A 19232-nucleotide genomic window follows, 5' to 3' on the forward strand; every position below is an offset into this window, starting at 1 on the left:
TGCAGAAATTCAAATTCAAGATGGAGTCTCTCCGAGCGGTGATATCCAGTCTGGAGGAAGGGGACTTTATGGTCTCCTTGGACATAAAGGATGCCTACCTACATGTTCCCATTTATCCTCCTCATCAGGCCTTCCTGCGCTTTGCGGTTCAGGATTGTCATTACCAATTTCAGACGTTGCCGTTTGGGCTGTCCATGGCTCCGAGGATTTTCACCAAAGTGATGGCGGAGATGATGATTCTTCTTCGCATGCAAGGTGTTATGATTATCTTATACTTGGACGATCTCCTGATAAAAGCCAGATGCAGGGACAAGTTGTTACAGAACATTGCACTGTCCCTGAAGGTGTTGCAACAACATGGCTGGCTCCTCAACCTGCTGAAATCTCAGTTGATCCCTACGACCCGCCTGTCGTTTCTGGGGATGAATCAGGACACAGAACTACAGAGAGTTTTTCTTCCGGAAGAAAAAGCTCGGGAACAAATCTTAAAACCAACCAGAGTTCAATCCATCAATGCACTCGCTTGATGGGAAAGATGGTGGCGGCCTACGAGGTCATTCAGTTTGGCAGATTCCATGCCAGAGTATTCCAGTGGGACCTGTTGGACAAGTGGTCCGGTTCCCACCTACACATGCAACGGACGATAGTCCTGTCCTCAAAGACAAGGATATCACTGCTGTGGTGGCTGCACAGTTCTCACCTCCTTGAGGGACGCAGGTTCGGTATTCAGGATTGGATTCTAGTGACCACGGATGCAAGTCCCCGGGGTTGGGGTGCAAGGAAGATGGTCAAGTCAGGAGACTTGTCTCCACATAAACGTTCTGGAATTAAGGGCCATTTACAACGGCCTTCTACAAACGGGACGCCTTCTTCAAAGTCGACCCGTCCTCATCCAGTCGGAGAATGTAACAGCAGTAGCTTACATCAACAGCCAGGGCGGAACAAAAAGCAGAGCAGCAATGGCAGAAGCCACAAGGATTCTCCGCTGGGCGGAGAAACATCTAAGGGCTCTGTCAGCTATCTTCATTCCAGGAGTGGACAACTGGGAAGCAGACTTCCTCAGCAGACACGATCTCCATCCAGGAGAGTGGGGACTTCATCCAGAAGTCTTCACAGAAGTGACAAGTCACTGGGGTACTCCCCAAGTAGACATGATGGTGTCTATTCTCAACAAGAAACTCCAAAATTATTGCGCCAGGTCAAGGGACCCTCAAGCCATAGCGGTGGACGCTCTGGTGACACCGTGGGTGTTTCAGTCGGTATGTGTTCCCTCCACTTCCGAGAGTGTTAAAAACTATAAGAAGAAGAAAGGTTCCGACGATCCTCATTGTTCCAGATTGGCCAAGGAGGGCTTGGTATCCCGATCTTCAGGATTTACGCATAGGAAATCCCTGGCTGCTTCCTCTACAAGAGGACCTGTTACAGCAGGGGCCGTGTCAGTATCAAGATTTACTGCGGCTACGTTTGACGTCATGGCGGTTGAACGCCAGATTCTAGCCCAGAAGGGTATTCCCAGTGAAGTCATTCCCACTCTTATTCAGGCTAGAAAGGATGTTACGGCAAAACACTATCACCACATTTGGAGGAAATATATTTCCTGGTGCGAGTCCAAGCATGCTCCTGTGGAAATTTTTTAACTTGGACGTTTTCTCCACTTTTTACAAGCTGGAGTGGATGCGGGCCTTAAATTAGGATCTATTAAAGTACAGATTTCTGCATGGTCAGTTTTCTTTCAGAAACAATTGGCCTCACTTCCTGAGGTGCAAACGTTTGTAAAGGGGGTGTTACACATCCAACCTCCTTTTGTGCCTCCTGTGGCACCTTGGGACCTTAACGTGATGTTATAGTTCCTTCAATCTCACTGGTTTGAACCTTTTTCAAAAGGTGGATTTGAAATTCCTCACTTGGAAAGTGGTCATTTTATTGGCCTTGGCATCTGCACGGCGGGTGTCCGAATTGGCAGCCTAGTCTCACAAGAGCCCTTATTTGATCTTCCATGAAGATAGAGCAGAGTTGAGAACTCGTCAACAGTTTTTGCCGAAGGCGGTTTCTTCTTTTCATATAAACCAACCTAATGTCCGTCTCCCTCGGCACAGTTCCTATAACTGAGGTCTGGTGGAGGGGCATAGAGGGAGGAGCCAGTTCACGCCCTTATTAAAGTCTTAAAGTGCCCATTTCTCCTGTGGATCCTGTCTATACCCCATGGCTCTATTGATGACCCCAGCATCCTCTACGGTACTCAGAGAAAAGGATTTACCGGTAGGTATTAAAATCCTATTATTTATTAGTGCGCAAGCAGGACAGCATTTTCTCTTCTTTGGTGTTTTATTATTACAACCATGTCACCTCTAGTAATCCCACATGAGCGTCCATGTCACCTCTAGTAATCCCACACGAGCGTCCATGTCTCCTCCAGTAATCCCACACGAGCGTCCATGTCTCCTCTAGTAATCCCACATGAGCATCTGTCTCACCTCTACTAATCCCACATGAGCGGCCATGTCACCTCTAGTAATCCCACATGAGCGTCCATGCCACCTGTAGTAATCCCACGAGCATCAGTGTCACCTCTAGTAATCCCACATGAGCGTCCATGTCACCTCTAGTAATCCCACATGAGCATCTGTCTCACCTCTACTAATCCCACATGAGCGTCCATGTCACCTCTAGTAATCCCACATGAGCGTCCATGTCACCTCTAGTAATCCCACATGAGCGTCCATGTCACCTCTAGTAATTCCACATGAGCGTCCATGTCACCTCTAGTAATCCCACATGAGCATCCATGTCACCTCTAGTAATCCCACATGAGCGTCCATGTCACCTCTAGTAATTCCACATGAGCGTCCATGTCACCTCTAGTAATCCCACATGAGCGTCCATGTCACCTCTAGTAATCCCACATGAGCGGCCATGTCACCTCTAGTAATCCCACATGAGCATCTGTCTCACCTCTACTAATCCCACATGAGCGTCCATGTCACCTCTAGTAATCCCACATGAGCGTCCATGTCACCTCTAGTAATCCCACATGAGCGTCCATGTCACCTCTAGTAATTCCACATGAGCGTCCATGTCACCTCTAGTAATCCCACATGAGCATCCATGTCACCTCTAGTAATCCCACATGAGCATCCATGTCACCTCTAGTAATCCAACATGAGCGTCCATGTCACCTCTAGCAATCCCACATGAGCGTCCATGTCACCTCTAGTAATCCCACATGAGCGTCCATGTCTCCTCCAGTAATCCCACACGAGCTTCCATGTCTCCTCCAGTAATCCCACACGAGCGTCCATGTCTCCTCCAGTAATCCCACACGAGCGTCCATGTCTCCTCCAGTAATCCCACATGAGCATCTATCTCACCTCTACTAATCCCACATGAGCGTCCATGTTGCCTCTAGTAATCCCACATGAGCATCCAGGTCACCTCTAGTAATCCCACATGAGCGTCCATGTCACTTCTAGTAATCCCACATGAGCATCAGTTTCACCTCTAGTAATCCCACATGAGCGTCCATGTCACCTCTAGTAATCCCACATGAGCGTCCATGTCGCCTCTAGTAATCCCACATGAGCGTCCATGTCGCCTCTAGTAATCCCACATGAGCGTTCAGTGTTGATCAAGCTCCATTCTAAGCATCCTATCTTTTTTTTTTTTTAATACACATAAAAGCAATGATTACAGGTAAAACATGTCAGTTATAGAATGATATATTGTATCCTGTAACACCCTGGGTCTTGTCTACTCATTATATATATTAATGTATTTTATTTCCAGCAGATGGACACACAAGCAGGAATATCTCAGAAGGACATCTAATGTTATCCCCGGATTGTGACATAAAAGATAATGACAGTATACAGGATTCTCCAGGAGATAATCCCATTACCCCAATTATACATCCAGCTCTATCAGCTGATCCCTCTGATCCTGGGAAATGTTCTCCTGATCACTCTGATATTGGTGCATCTGTTACAGCTCTGAGAGTAGATACAGTGTTTCCATGTTCTATAGATACCAAATGTTTTACACAGAACACAAAGCTTATTACCCATCATCCAGCTAAAGCAGGTGAGAGGCCACTGATATGTTCTGAGTGTGGGAAATGTTTTGCATGCAACTCAAATCTTGCTACACATCAGAGAAGTCACTCAGGTGAGAATCCGTTTTCCTGTTCTGAGTGTGGGAAATGTTTTGCATTCAAATCACATTTTGTTACTCATCAGCATACTCACACAGGTGAGAAGCCGTATTCCTGTTCTGAGTGTGGGAAATGTTTTACACAGAAATCAGCTCTTGTTACACATCAGAGAAGTCACACAGGTGAGAAGCCGTATTTCTGTTCTGAGTGTGGGAAATGTTTCGCAGTTAAATCAGAACTTGTTACACATCAGAGAAGTCACACAGGTGAGAAGCCGTTTTCCTGTTCTGAGTGTGGGAAATGTTTTACACAGAAATCAGCTCTTGTTACACATCAGAGAAGTCACACAGGTGAGAAGCCGTATTCCTGTTCTGAGTGTGGTAAATGTTTTGCACAGAAACCAAATCTTGTTAGACATCAGAGAAGTCACACAGGTGAGAAGCCGTATTTCTGTTCTGAGTGTGGGAAATGTTTTACACAGAAATCAGCTCTTGTTACACATCAGAGAAGTCACACAGGTGAGAAGCCATTTTCCTGTTCTGAGTGTGGTAAATGTTTTGCACAGAAATCACATTTTGTTATTCATCAGCATACTCACACAGGTGAGAAGCCGTTTTCCTGTTCTGAGTGTGGGAAATGTTTTGCATGGAAATCACAACTTGTTACACATCAGCGATTTCACAGGTGAGAAGCCATTTTCATGCTGTGAGAGAAATAAATCCGCTCTTGTTGAACATATTAGACATTACCCAAATACGGAACTATTTACATCTTCTGGAGTATAATTATCACTGTCATGCAATGTTCCTCAAGGGTCAACCTTATCTCCTATGCTTTATGCAATATAAATGCTACCACTGGGTGTTATAATCAGACATCATGGCCTGGTCTACCACTGTTATGCTGATTACCTGCTTTTTGCTCCATGTATTGAGAACCGAATACCAATCCTAAATGGTTGTCTAGCTGAGCGCCAGGGGTGGATGATGCCAGTTGGCTGTGACTCAGTCTTTGTGAAACATAATAGAAGCTCACCAGCAAATGACAAGACTACAGCTTTACCAACCATCTGGATTTATGCTTTGGTGTTCAGAATTGAAAATACTGAACATGTGCTGAATCTTTGTGTTGTCCTGGTATGTGGCTGACACAGACATCAGGTATCTGCCACATACAAATCCTCATTCTTCCATCTATGGACCATAGCCAGAATCAAGCACTTGATTCCCTCAGAAGTTCATAGACTACTGCAATGCCATCTACCTGGGTCACCCAGCAAAAGAATTACAGAGCTTGCAGCTAGTACAGAATGCAGCAGCCAAGCTGTTACCTAACCAGCCCCTTCCTGCCTCATAACACCCATTCTCTACTCCCTTCACTGGCTGCCTGTAAGATGACAAATCTATTTCATAATTGGCTAACTGACTTTCCCAGCTCAACATTACATGGTCCAAGGTACTAGAAGCAGCTTCTGCCTCCTTACTGCCCTGCTTGCTTGCTTCTACAGATGGACTGTTACCAGCAGTACCAAGAATCTCCTGTCATTCATTTATGGGTTGAATGTTTAGCTTTGTAGCCCTGACCATGGAACTCACTGCCTTGCACAGTCCAAGAGGCCACCACTCTAGAGACCTTCACAAGCAGACTGATGACTGTTACTCACGCTTTTCATTAATGTACCTCTATTTCTCATACGTCCTAGAGGATGCTGGGGATTCCAAAAGGACCATGGGGTATAGACTCATCCGCAGGAGCTTGGGCACACTTTAAAGACTTAAACTGGGTGTGAACTGGCTCCTCTCTCTATGCCCCTCCTCCAGACCTCAGTTAGACTTTGTGCCCAGGAGTGATGGGTCACACACTAGGGGAGCTCTACTGAGTTTCTCTGAAAGACTTTATGTTAGGTTTTTTATTTTCAGGGAGACCTGCTGGCTACAGGCTCCCTGCAGCGTGGGAGTGAGGGGGGAGAAGCAGGACCTACTTCTGTGAGTTTCAAGGCTCTGCTTCTCGGCTACTGCACACCATTAGCTCCAGAGGGTTCGATCACTTGGTGCGCCTAGCTGCTTGTTCCCGGAGCCACGCCGTCATTCCCCTCACAGAAGAAAGAAGTCGGGTGAGTATTGGAAGAAAAGAAGACTTCAGACGGCAGAAGACTTCAGTAACGGAGGTACAGTGGTAGTGCTGCTCTTCATGCTCCCACACACCAACGGCACTCACAGGGTGCAGGGCGCTGGTGGGGTGGGGGGGTGGGGGGGAGCGCCCTGGGCGCATGTTACTGGTCTGCTTAATGTGAACAACTGGCAAAAAAAAAAAAGCATTTAGGTGCCGAGGCACCGTGGTTCATCCCCCGCCAGTATACTTTAATTATTTCCCTGCCACCGCTTATACGGGTGCAGGGCACGCGGGGGGGAGCGCCCTGGGCAGCGAGTCAGTTTTAACAGTTCTTACTCGCGCTGCCGGGGGCTCCGTATACAGACCCCCGCAGGCGCGTTATGCCGTGGTCCCCGTCGGGCGCCATGGGTACAGGGCGCCGGGAGGTGGTGGCGCCCGGGGCAGCATAGATAGTTAGAGCTCCCGGGCGCCGCACACGGGGACCCACCATGAGAGCGGCGGGTGCGCCCGGAACTCCCGCTTCCCGAACGTTGTCTGGGGTGCAGGGCGCACAGGGGGGCGCCCTGAGCAGCATGGTGCTGAGTGTATATATATATACCCTATATTTAGTACTCGGCCTATTTGGTTTTCAGATCCAGGGGGGCTATAGCGCGCCGAGAGGGGCGGAGCTTAGCCTCACACACTGAGTCAGCGCCATTTTTCCCTGCTGGCCCCGCCAAGAACAAACAGTGGGGAACGCAATGTTTGGACTGTGTTGCCTTCCCAGAGGTGTAATCTCCCTGTGTATAGGGTCCCCCGGCTCAATATAGGGATATATATATATATGATAGGGGGGGTGGGGGTTTAGCGACCAATGGTGTCTAAAATAATTTACAATTTCAGTTGAATAAATACGGTACAATTTATTATGTAAAACAATTTTTAAAAAGACAGAAACTTTTTCTAAAAAATGGGATAAAAACTATACATATAAATAGAATACCAGTTAAAAATGAATAAATAGTAAAAAGATTCCTTAACTTGGTATGTAGGTCACTGCCAGGTATCCCAACGCGTTTCGTCCTTAAGACTTCATCAAGGGGTGTTGGCAGACTGGGAACAGACCTCTATTTATACCAGTATTAGTCTGGTATCAATTATGACATCATTTCCTGTTGATGTCACATGGTCTTTTTTAACAGACTAAGAGCAAAGTATTTTACATAAGAGAGTTATATAGTAATAAAGTTTATAGGTCCTATACATAAGTTAGTTCATTTTCTAGTTGAATTGGGGTTTAGAAATGCTTTTAAAGTCTCTCAGAAGTTGCGCCGGTGTTTTCCGCCCCACTTCCGGTTTTTCGGCGTCGCGTCACTTCCGCCCCACTTCCGGTAGTCGGACTGCGCATGCGCCCGCGACCTTCAGTTCTTCTAATAGCAAGGGAGCTAGGTGTAAGGCGCTTTGTTTTCATAGCGGCGGCCATCTTTGTAGAGATTTATTGTTCATTTTCTCTATGCGGTGGCCATCTTATTGTAGAACAGCAGGATTGACATTTATGGTATTTCTTGCATAGAAATGAAATAGAAAAAGGGGAGATTAATAATGACAAATGTGCAGCGTTTCTTCTTTGAAATTAAACGACAACATGTGACCAAGATATGGGATCCATATATTTATATTAGATACATAAATAAATAAATAAATATATATAAAAAGATGAATAAATATAAATAAATAATGATAGTTGATTAATTGCTGCATGTTATAGTGCAGAGTATGGCAGTGCAATCAATGTTTATTGCATATTGCATATTTTAAATAGGAGCGTTAATAAAGTAAATAAATAAATATATAAATAGTGCAGCCATTAAATAGCATAGTGCTAAAGTGCTTATTGCAAATTAACAGGAGGGCAGTGAGGGACGGGGTGGTGTTAGAGTGCCTCGTGGAGAGTGATAAAGTAGTATATCTGTTAGCTGAATGGTCAAGGTAACCGGAATTGACATGCTCATGTAGGCTATATTTACTTAGTTTGGTTACAGTACCTGATCTTCCCAGGTGGTCTCCCTGTTCTGGTACTGATCAGGCCCAACACTGCTTCGCTTCCAAGATCGGACGGGATTGGGCATGTCCAGTGTGGTTTGACTGTACGATTCACTTACCATACATGTGTCTCCGTTATTTATGATACAGCTATACACGTTGGTAAAGGACTGTGGTGGTGTGGGGTGGGCTGGGTTGGGGTTGGGTGGGGTGAGTGGGGGTTAGGTGGGGGGGGGGCTTGGGTGTGGGGGTAAGGAAGGGGGGGGGGTGATTAATGGCTACTGCAAAATGTAGATCCGACCGTATAGTCCTGATGCCAGGAGTGAGAGTCACAGGAACAGCGCGATTTCATAGTAATCGTTGAATCCCTTTGGATGGAGTGTTTGTAGTTGGAAGATCCAGTACATTTCTCTTCGTGATAGTCTGTTGGCCAGGTCGCCCCCTCTTTCACCCAGTTTCACAAGTTCAATAGCTTTGAAAGTCAATGCTTCTGGGTTCGAGTTATGTGTTGAGTTAAAGTGTCTGGATACGGCGTGTGTTTCTATTTTATTCCTTATATTGCGGACATGTTCTTGGATTCTCAATTTAAGAGGTCTTTTGGTCTTTCCCACATATTGCTTGCCGCACCCACATTCTAACAGGTAGATCACTGATTGGGTATTACAATTTATGAAGTCTTTAATTTTGTGAATTTCCCTTTTTTCCGTGTCTGTGAAGGTCTTCCTTACTGGGTGTAGGTACCTGCAGATATTACATCGACCGCACTTGTAGGAGCCAGTGCATTTTGGCATTCTTGGAACCACTTTAGTATCATTCCGCAACATACTGGGGGCTAGTGTATCTTTGAGGTTTTTTGATTTTCTGAAGATAATCTCGGGGCGAGGAGGTAGAATTTCTTTAAGTATTGGGTCCATTAGTAGGACTCCCCAATGGTTCTTGAGTGAGTCCCTGATGTTTTTTTCGTGACGGTTATATGTAGTAATAAAAGAGATGGAGTCCTTTTTTGTTTCTTTGGTCTTATATTCAAGTAATGTAGATCTTTCCAAGGCTTTTGCTTTTGTGGCAGCTTCTTCCAGAATATTCGTAGGGTACTCCTTATCTTTAAATCTGTGTTTGTATTTCTCAATTTGGGCTTCACATTCTTCTTGATTGGTACAATTTCTCTTTATTCTATTAAATTGAGAGAAGGGGATATTATTTTTCCATTTCTTTAAGTGGTTACTTCTGTAATGCAGGTAGCTATTCGTATCCACTTGTTTAATGAAGTTTTTTGTCTCAATTTTATTGTCCTTTGCTATTAGAACCAGATCAAGAAATTCAATAGACTCTTGGTTGATCTTGGATGTAAAGATGAGGTTCATATCATTTTCACTTAGATATTTAAGGAATTCATAAAAACTTTCTTCTGTTCCATCCCAGATGATTAAAATGTCATCTATGTAGCGACGATAAAAGGTTAAATGTTCCTTAAAATCATGTTTGCCATATATAAAATTCTTCTCCCAACTGCCCATAAAAAGATTTGCGAAACTTGGTGCAAAAATTGTACCCATCGCGGTCCCACAGCGTTGTAAATAAAAGTCATCTAAAAATTTAAAATAATTGTGTTGAAGGATAAAAAGCATAACATCACAGATAAAATCTTTATGAATCGTTGTTAATGCCGTATCATTTTCCAAAAACTCTCTGCATGCGTTTACACCTTTTTGATGATCTATACAGGTATATAACGATTGTACATCTATTGTTACCCACTTAAAGGTGTCTTTCCACACAAAGTCTTTTAGGGAGTTCAGTACGGAGGTTGTGTCTTTTAAAAATGATGGTAAGTCTTTTACGTATGGTTTTAAAAAGACATCTACGTATTCTGACAGGTTTGATGTAAGAGAATCGATACCCGCCACTATTGGTCTTCCGGGCGGGTTTTCCAAATTTTTGTGAATTTTAGGCAGGAAATAGAAAATAGGGGTAGTGGGATCTGATTTGAACAAGAATTGGAATTCTCCCTTTGTGAGAATGTTTGTATGAAGACCACGTACTAGTAGTGTTCTTAGTTCTTCAATGAAAACGTCTTTAGGGTCGTTGGACAATTTTATATAGGATGCATTGTCCCCCAATAGTCTCTCTGCTTCTGTGATATATTTATCACGGTCCATTATGACCAGACCCCCCCCTTTATCAGCTTGTTTTAAAAGATTTCCTGGTTTTTCTGTAGCTTTTTTAAAGCTTCTTGTTCTCGATTCGTGATGTTCTTTTCCTTTATTTTCACAAGATCGGTGTCGCATAGGTCCTTCTTTACCATCTCATAAAAAATATCAATATTACTCCCTTTTGATTCTAATGGATAAAATTTAGAATTTGGTTTCAGACCCGACACACCCAAACCCCCCCCCCCCACCTAACCCCCACTCACCCCACCCAACCCCAACCCAGCCCACCCCACACCACCACAGTCCTTTACCAACGTGTATAGCTGTATCATAAATAACGGAGACACATGTATGGTAAGTGAATCGTACAGTCAAACCACACTGGACATGCCCAATCCCGTCCGATCTTGGAAGCGAAGCAGTGTTGGGCCTGATCAGTACCAGAACAGGGAGACCACCTGGGAAGATCAGGTACTGTAACCAAACTAAGTAAATATAGCCTACATGAGCATGTCAATTCCGGTTACCTTGACCATTCAGCTAACAGATATACTACTTTATCACTCTCCACGAGGCACTCTAACACCACCCCGTCCCTCACTGCCCTCCTGTTAATTTGCAATAAGCACTTTAGCACTATGCTATTTAATGGCTGCACTATTTATATATTTATTTATTTACTTTATTAACGCTCCTATTTAAAATATGCAATATGCAATAAACATTGATTGCACTGCCATACTCTGCACTATAACATGCAGCAATTAATCAACTATCATTATTTATTTATATTTATTCATCTTTTTATATATATTTATTTATTTATTTATGTATCTAATATAAATATATGGATCCCATATCTTGGTCACATGTTGTCGTTTAATTTCAAAGAAGAAACGCTGCACATTTGTCATTATTAATCTCCCCTTTTTCTATTTCATTTCTATGCAAGAAATACCATAAATGTCAATCCTGCTGTTCTACAATAAGATGGCCACCGCATAGAGAAAATGAACAATAAATCTCTACAAAGATGGCCGCCGCTATGAAAACAAAGCGCCTTACACCTAGCTCCCTTGCTATTAGAAGAACTGAAGGTCGCGGGCGCATGCGCAGTCCGACTACCGGAAGTGGGGCGGAAGTGACGCGACGCCGAAAAACCGGAAGTGGGGCGGAAAACACCGGCGCAACTTCTGAGAGACTTTAAAAGCATTTCTAAACCCCAATTCAACTAGAAAATGAACTAACTTATGTATAGGACCTATAAACTTTATTACTATATAACTCTCTTATGTAAAATACTTTGCTCTTAGTCTGTTAAAAAAGACCATGTGACATCAACAGGAAATGATGTCATAATTGATACCAGACTAATACTGGTATAAATAGAGGTCTGTTCCCAGTCTGCCAACACCCCTTGATGAAGTCTTAAGGACGAAACGCGTTGGGATACCTGGCAGTGACCTACATACCAAGTTAAGGAATCTTTTTACTATTTATTCATTTTTAACTGGTATTCTATTTATATGTATAGTTTTTATCCCATTTTTTAGAAAAAGTTTCTGTCTTTTTAAAAATTGTTTTACATAATAAATTGTACCGTATTTATTCAACTGAAATTGTAAATTATTTTAGACACCATTGGTCGCTAAACCCCCACCCCCCCTATCTTAAATTCTCTCATACAGGGAACCGCCATCCCTGTTAGGGGTAAGCAGACGCCCTTTTAAATTTTTAGGGAGTGTCAGAGTGGTACTACTTATATCTATATTCAAGTTTAACGTTGATGAACACAAGTGGCGCAATAATTTCTTCTATATATATATATATATATATATATATATATATATATATATATATAGCAAAAAAAGGGGAATTCTCATGGGAGCTTAACCACCTCAGAAATCACATAAAAATGTATTTATTTTATAAAATGTAACAGTAAATTCTGCAATGTTACATATAAAACATCAGTAAAACAAATAGGTAATCTTATACCATAGGTGAACAATACAGATTGAAAATCATCTGACGAATTCCGTTTGGAGATATCGACACTTAAACCGAATATCAATTCTTCCACCAAAGCGTTCAGTAGTATGTTCGAATTCACAAATATGTGAATGCCCAACGCGTTTCGTCCATACAGGACTTCATCAGGGGTCGTGATATTGCAATATTCGTGTATATCATATACAGTTCACCAATAAAGATACATAAAGAATAAAATTGCTGTGACAATGACCTTTTAGGTATAGAAAGGCAACTCCAATACTGAATGGGAACAATTTAATAGACTTAGAATAAGTCAAAAATCCCTAGTAATCTCTCAGCTGTGAAAGGAAGCCTGAGAGATTACTAGGGATTTTTGACTTATTCTAAGTCTATTAAATTGTTCCCATTCAGTATTGGAGTTGCCTTTCTATACCTAAAAGGTCATTGTCACAGCAATTTTATTCTTTATGTATCTTTATTGGTGAACTGTATATGATATACACAAATATTGCAATATCACGACCCCTGATGAAGTCCTGTATGGACGAAACGCGTTGGGAATTCACATATTTGTGAATTCGAACATACTACTGAACGCTTTGGTGGAAGAATTGATATTCGGTTTAAGTGTCGATATCTCCAAACGGAATTCGTCAGATGATTTTCAATCTGTATTGTTCACCTATGGTATAAGATTACCTATTTGTTTTACTGATGTTTTATATGTAACATTTCAGAATTTACTGTTAAATTTTATAAAATAAATACATTTTTATGTGATTTCTGAGGTGGTTAAGCTCCCATGAGAATTCCCCTTTTTTTGCTATTTCCTATGCAGTGCCTTGTCTGACAGAAGGCATTTCTCATTGGTACGAGCTATACTGTAGTTCAGCGCAAAAAAAAAGGGTACTTTATCTTCTTGTTTATATATATATATATATATATATATATATATATATATATATAATTATTTTTTTTGTCGAGCGGGCTTAAGTGCTCCGGGAAGGGGCGGAGCTTAGACCTCACAGAGGGGGGACTTGCTGTATACTAAGAAGGAAGGGGGGCATAGAGTGTTTTAATGCTGTATGGGTGTCATACAGCATTAGGATTGATAATGGACGCAGAATCCTTGTTGTAATACATAAATACACTGTTTCCCTGTTTTATTTACCCACTATTGGTTAGTCGACGTGTGTCGACAGGTGTGAGGGCGTTGTCAAAGGCGCCTGTGGGGATAACTGTCGGTTTCGCCGACGCTTGCCGGTACTTGATTCAAACAACTAAGTATTGACAGGTTACTTTTGTGTGCTTAAAAAAACAAGTAAACACACTAGGGGAGACACGGCGGTCGGTCGATGCCCTGTCGGCATCAACGGTAATGCCTGGCTAAAAGAATTAACAAGCTGTTATTGCCTGGTGCCTGTATTGGTATTTATATATTTTGTTTATATATAAGTAGGGGGAGTGTTATTACAATTGTAGAGGTATGCTTCCCTCAGTCCCCTTGGGGTTTCCAAGATTGTGATTATTCTGCCGCTTACTATTCCGGGCTGTCGACATTTCCTCAGTTTCTGTCGGCTGTAAAGTTCCTGGTAGATCCACATCGGGGGCATGTCAGTACATGGTCATACACATTACTGTCACTAGGGACCTGACGGGTCTGGACAATCCACTTGCGTATAGGTTATGTCTATATGTATTTATGTGTAGATATGACTTTATATATGCATGATTACGATATATGTGTTATATTGTGTATTACATGATGTATATACATGAATGCTGAAATAATGGTGTTCTTCTCATGGGCTGGTCGCTCTGTTGATTAAGCTCTAGATTGGCCGGGACGAGTTGGTTTCGATGCTCTCAAGGAGTCCGAAAATTAATCTCTTCACAACGCGGAGAGAAATCTATGACAGTCAACTCCTGGACGACGCAGAGCCCGGTCGCAAAGGATCATACACAGGCAGCTAAGTGAAATTTTATTTCTATACTTTGACCTTATTTGCAATGTATGCACTTGAGGGAGTGTGGTAGTTGGGTAAGCATCCGATAGAATTATCCTGCCCAGAGTGGGTAGGGCTTGCCTATGTGTATTTTTCCTTATAACATTACAGCAGGCTGCCAAGTGACAGCAGGAGGTGTGACCAGAAAAATGCGGAGGAGGTCTCCGGGAGATGCTGGTGGGAGGTATACAGCTGTTTGGTGTGGCCTCTCTTCAGTTAATCTCGGCGGTATCCGCTGATAAGGCTGAATTTGTGAGTTAACTTCCTTCACAACGGTGGATGACGCATTCTTTTGTGGGATGCAGTCGTTTAACCGGTTCGAGACCGTTCTTTTTCCTTTTCTGTGTAGACAGTGGAAGGTGAAAAGGTAAGTGTTCTGCAACCTGGTTAGGTTCGCAGAAGTGGACGTAGTTTCTGTTTCCACTACATACACCACTTGTCGCTGAGTCTATCTGGCTGGTCCCCACTTCGGTGACCACTTGTCCACTAATTTTCAGTTAGTCTAGGAATAGACTACGACATGTGAGTTATTTATAGAAGCCAAAGGGGAACATTCTGAGTTACGGTTGTTTCCCCTTACTGTTTTTTCTAATAGATTTTGCCTCTCCCCTATGGAAGGGGAGGTAACACGCGACGCCTTACAGAAGTGCGTCACGTTTAGGACATTGTCTGGTTGTCCCTGTAAAAAGGTGCATATCCTTGTTTATCTCTGACGGTTCTTCGGCGCAGAAATGGGCCTGTTGTTCCCAACGACGCAGATGTCAGAAGTGGTTTTCAGAGTGGATACTGACCGGTTAAGGTTTGGTGTTTTCCTGTGGAAAGAGGTCTGAGGGTCCAGAGTTGGATCGACTTTGAGGTGACACCTCATCAATAGGTTCCATTAAGAAGACAGATGGATGCGGCATGAGAGGTTTTTTTTCGGAGAGCAGGTCTAATACCAGAGTGATTTTCATGGGACCAGTTGGAAATGTGGTCCGGGTCTCACCTGCGCATCCACCGGAATATAATCAAAACGGCCAGGACATCGCTCCTGTGGTGTCTGCTCGATTTTTTTCCTTCTAGAGGGATAAAGGTTTAGATCTTGGTGTCCGTGCATATAGATCTCCGAAGCTGGGGAGCAGTCCTTTGCAAGGGACGTATTTCCAGAGGATGAGGTCAGGTTGGGAAACTTGTCTGCTGTAAGTTTTGGAATTAAGAGCTATTTTAGACGAACGTGTTCTTCATGCTCTGACGTGTTAATTCTGCCAGAAGCCTTGTCAGAAATGGCGTAAGTAAGCCGCTAGGGCGGAACAAAAAAAAAACACGAAAATGGCAGAAGGTGCGCTGTTTGCAGTTGAGGGGGAAGTCTGGTAAACGCTATGTTAGCAGTCTTCATTCCGGAGGTAAACGACGGAGACATAGATTTCCTTTGCGACATGATATTCAGCCGGGAAAAATACTGTCATTATTGAGAAGCTTTCCCAGACGTGCCAAGTCTTTGTGGAGTGTCGCAATTGGACATGTTGGCGTTTCGCCTCAACGTGAGACCTCGAGGAGAGGGTTCCAGGTTAAGAGACACTCAGGATATAGCAGCGGACATTCTTGTGACACTGTTTTTAGTCGGTCGAGGTGGCCTCTCCGCTTTCACTTTTCTGGCAGTGGTAAGCGTAAGATGATCGATGATCCTCTGAACTCCGGTCTAACCAGAGAGGGTTGGCTATCCAGTTTTCATGGTTTACTCATAGAAAATTACTGCCCTCTTCCTTTACGTGACGTAATGTTACAACAGGATCAGGGCGTGTATCAGGACTTACCGCGGCTGCGTCTAATGGTGGGGCGGTTGAAGGTCGTATCCTAAGCTGAATGGGTGTTCCCAGTGAAGTCGTTTCTTCAATTCTTCTGGCTTGGAAAGAACTCACGGCACAGCGTTACAACCGTTGTTGGAGTAATTATGTGTCTCGGTGTGTATCCAGGAAGGCTCCTATGGAGGACTTTCAGCTAGGTCCTGCTTATCCATACGTTACAAGCCGATGTGAAGGCAAGACTATATTAAGTTTCTTTGCGGAAATTCTCGTTTGGAAAGTGGTCAGGTTTTTTACTTCGACGTCCGCAAGGCGGGTGTCGGAAGTGGTGGTCTTGTCCCACAAGAGCCTTGTTTGATCTTTCAGGTGGCTAGAGAGGAATTGAGTACTCGGTTGATAGTTCTACCAAGAGGGGTTTCGCAGAAATCAGGCTTTTGTTGATGCAGGGGGTTACTTAGGCATTAGCTAGTTCAAACCCCCTTGCTCTAGCCAGGGTTTTGAGTATGCAAGTCATCTATTTGGCTTAGTTTGGAGTAACAGAGACCCTGTTTATGTGGTATGTTCCCAGCTTACTTTGGGAGACTGCGTTATGCAGTTTGTTACATGCTGAATCTGTGATGCGGTCTGGCATGTTTGTTCTACGGCTGCTTTGCCGTCACCGAAGTCGGTGAAGGTTCCTTCTTTTGGGAAGACGGGATTTTCTTGGGCGAATGCCCGAGGAGTCTCAGCGGTTCAACTTTGCCGAGCGGATTCTTGGTTGGGGTCAAAAGTTTTTGCCATGCTTTACAAATTTGATACCCGGATTGTTGAGGACCTTATGTTTGCTCATTCGGTGCTGCAGAGTCGTCCACACTCTCCCGCCCGTTTTGGAGCTTTGGTATAAACCCCATGGTCCTTTTGGAATCCCCAGCATCCTCTAGGACGTATGAGAAAATAGGATTTTGGTACCTACCGGTAAATCCTTTTCTCTTGGTCCGTAGAGGATGCTGGGCGCCCGTCCCAGTGCGTACGGTGTCTACAGTTATTGCTTTTTGGTTACACCCTGTCTTCTCTATCTGGTGGTTGCTACCGTTGTTCATGACATAGCATGCAGGGTCCTATTTTTGTTTCTGTGGACACACGGGTTGTGTTACATATTCTCTCAGCATGTGGCTGGGTTTTGTTCATGCCGTTGACTGGTATTCTACTGAATGCCACGTTCTACGGTGTGTTTGAGGTGTGAGCTGGTATGACACTCACCGTGTTTATAACAATAAATTCTTTCCTCGAAATTGTCCATCTCTCCTGGGCACAGTTTTCTAACTGAGGTCTGGAGGAGGGTCATAGAGGGAGGAGCCAGTTCACACCAAGTTTAAGTCTTTACAGTGTGCCCAAGCTCCTGCGGATCCGTCTATACCCCATGGTCCTTTTGGAATCCCCAGCATCCTCTACGGACTAAGAGAAACGGATTTACCGGTAGGTACCAAAATCCTATTTTACTTCCTAAATAATACATCCCACATGCTTAGGTCTTTTTTCTGCTGTTTATTTTGTATCTTGTGCTTTGTGTAAATGTGAATGTCTAATACCAGTTTGCACAATCTGTATTGCTGCATGACAATATGGCGGCCATTGGAACGTGTTTTCACTTCTAGTTTGCCTAACTTGTTGCAGACACTCATCTTGATAAGGAGTGTCGAGTGTTTTCTGATACAAGATCCTGTCCATATATACCCTGTACATTATCATGTGCATTAGAGTCACCCGGGTTCCATCTGCGGTGGTTTGTTGTATGTTACATCTATATGGTGCGGATACTCCCCTGTATTTCATAATAAAAGCTTTTGTTTGCATCTAATTATTACATTATAGCTTTTATTTTTTATTCTGTTTTATATTCCCGTCTGAGTAATTACGCCATAATGTCTAATCTCAGAGTGGACCCCAGAAGATGTACAGAAACCGTGTAAGTGTTCCATCATTCTGTTTCGTGTAAGCATACAGGTAAGTGATGGCACGGTGGTCACTGACCGTCACATTCAGGTGGTATAATGGAAGTGGGACTGTCTGGGCTTATTCTAGTCTACTGCAGAAATAAAAAAACTCAGCCTTTATCCTGCTTATAAAAATGACAAAGCCCATTAATGAAGCTTGGTAGGACAAGACAGAAGCCACATTAATGGTGGCACATCATATAGGCTGAGGACCCATGCTTCTGGTATATATGGCATAACTCCCTCTTCACCCACAAAAACCTTCCCTTCACCATTCACAATGTCCACAATTGCCCCTTCAGAAGGGACACAAATTTCCTTTGCTTTTTCCACCTCCTCCTGTACAGAGCCCAGGACCACCTCCATGACCATTTCATGTTTATCTGGAGGCCAGGCATCTGGGAGGTTCATGGCATGAGATGACCACAGAACCACCAGGTAGTGGGCAAGAAGAATCCACAGCCTCCTGAGGAACTGGAGAGTCCAAGGATCCACCCCACATGAGGCAGAGAAGGGTCAACCACAGGGTCTGGCTCACCAATTTCCTTCCTAAAAGCTGCTCTTTACCCAGTTTGGAACCTGTGTGCTCCCACTCCAATTTCCCTTGAGAGTCCTTACCCTCACTAATCCCTTCTGAACCTACCAGATCCTTCCCCTTCCAACCACTCCTCCTTTTTAAGCTTTTCACCACCTGCTGTGTGAGTCCCATCCAACCACTCCTCCTCTCCTTGACTCATTGGTGTAGCAACCCCCTTCTCCCCACCCCCACCACACTGCTACACTGCAGTTAAGCTGTGAGACTTGCTGCTAGCAGTACTCACTACTCAGCACACACACTCACATCATGATTACACAGCTGTGCCAGAGACCCTGTCTCACTGACAACCAGGACAAGACACTCCCAGAAAGACATGTATGTATGAGTATGGAGAGAGTGGGCACAGTGGGGCTGCATCACTGACAACCAGGACGAGACACTCCCAGAAAGGCATGTATGAGTACGGAGAGAGTGGGAGCAGTGGGGCTGCATGACTGACAACCAGGAT

General features: G+C 43.8%; 1 protein-coding gene and 2 pseudogenes across 1 annotated transcript in view; 2 read left to right on the top strand and 1 right to left on the bottom strand.

Annotated features, from left to right (window-relative positions):
* The window catches only part of LOC134984215 (oocyte zinc finger protein XlCOF7.1-like), a 194752-nt gene that overhangs the window by 42136 nt on the left and 133384 nt on the right, over window positions 1–19232 (top strand). Inside the window, exon 2 of the mRNA XM_063949845.1 lies at window positions 4078–4796. Coding sequence (XP_063805915.1) covers window positions 4078–4796 — 719 coding nt within the window. The remainder of the gene's footprint in view (window positions 1–4077; window positions 4797–19232) is intronic.
* LOC134984227 (5S ribosomal RNA) lies at window positions 8272–8391 on the bottom strand (annotated as a pseudogene).
* Window positions 10795–10914, top strand: LOC134984228 (5S ribosomal RNA; annotated as a pseudogene).

The sequence above is a fragment of the Pseudophryne corroboree genome (genome assembly GCF_028390025.1).
Source record: "Pseudophryne corroboree isolate aPseCor3 chromosome 3 unlocalized genomic scaffold, aPseCor3.hap2 SUPER_3_unloc_40, whole genome shotgun sequence".
Lineage (NCBI taxonomy): Eukaryota > Metazoa > Chordata > Amphibia > Anura > Myobatrachidae > Pseudophryne > Pseudophryne corroboree.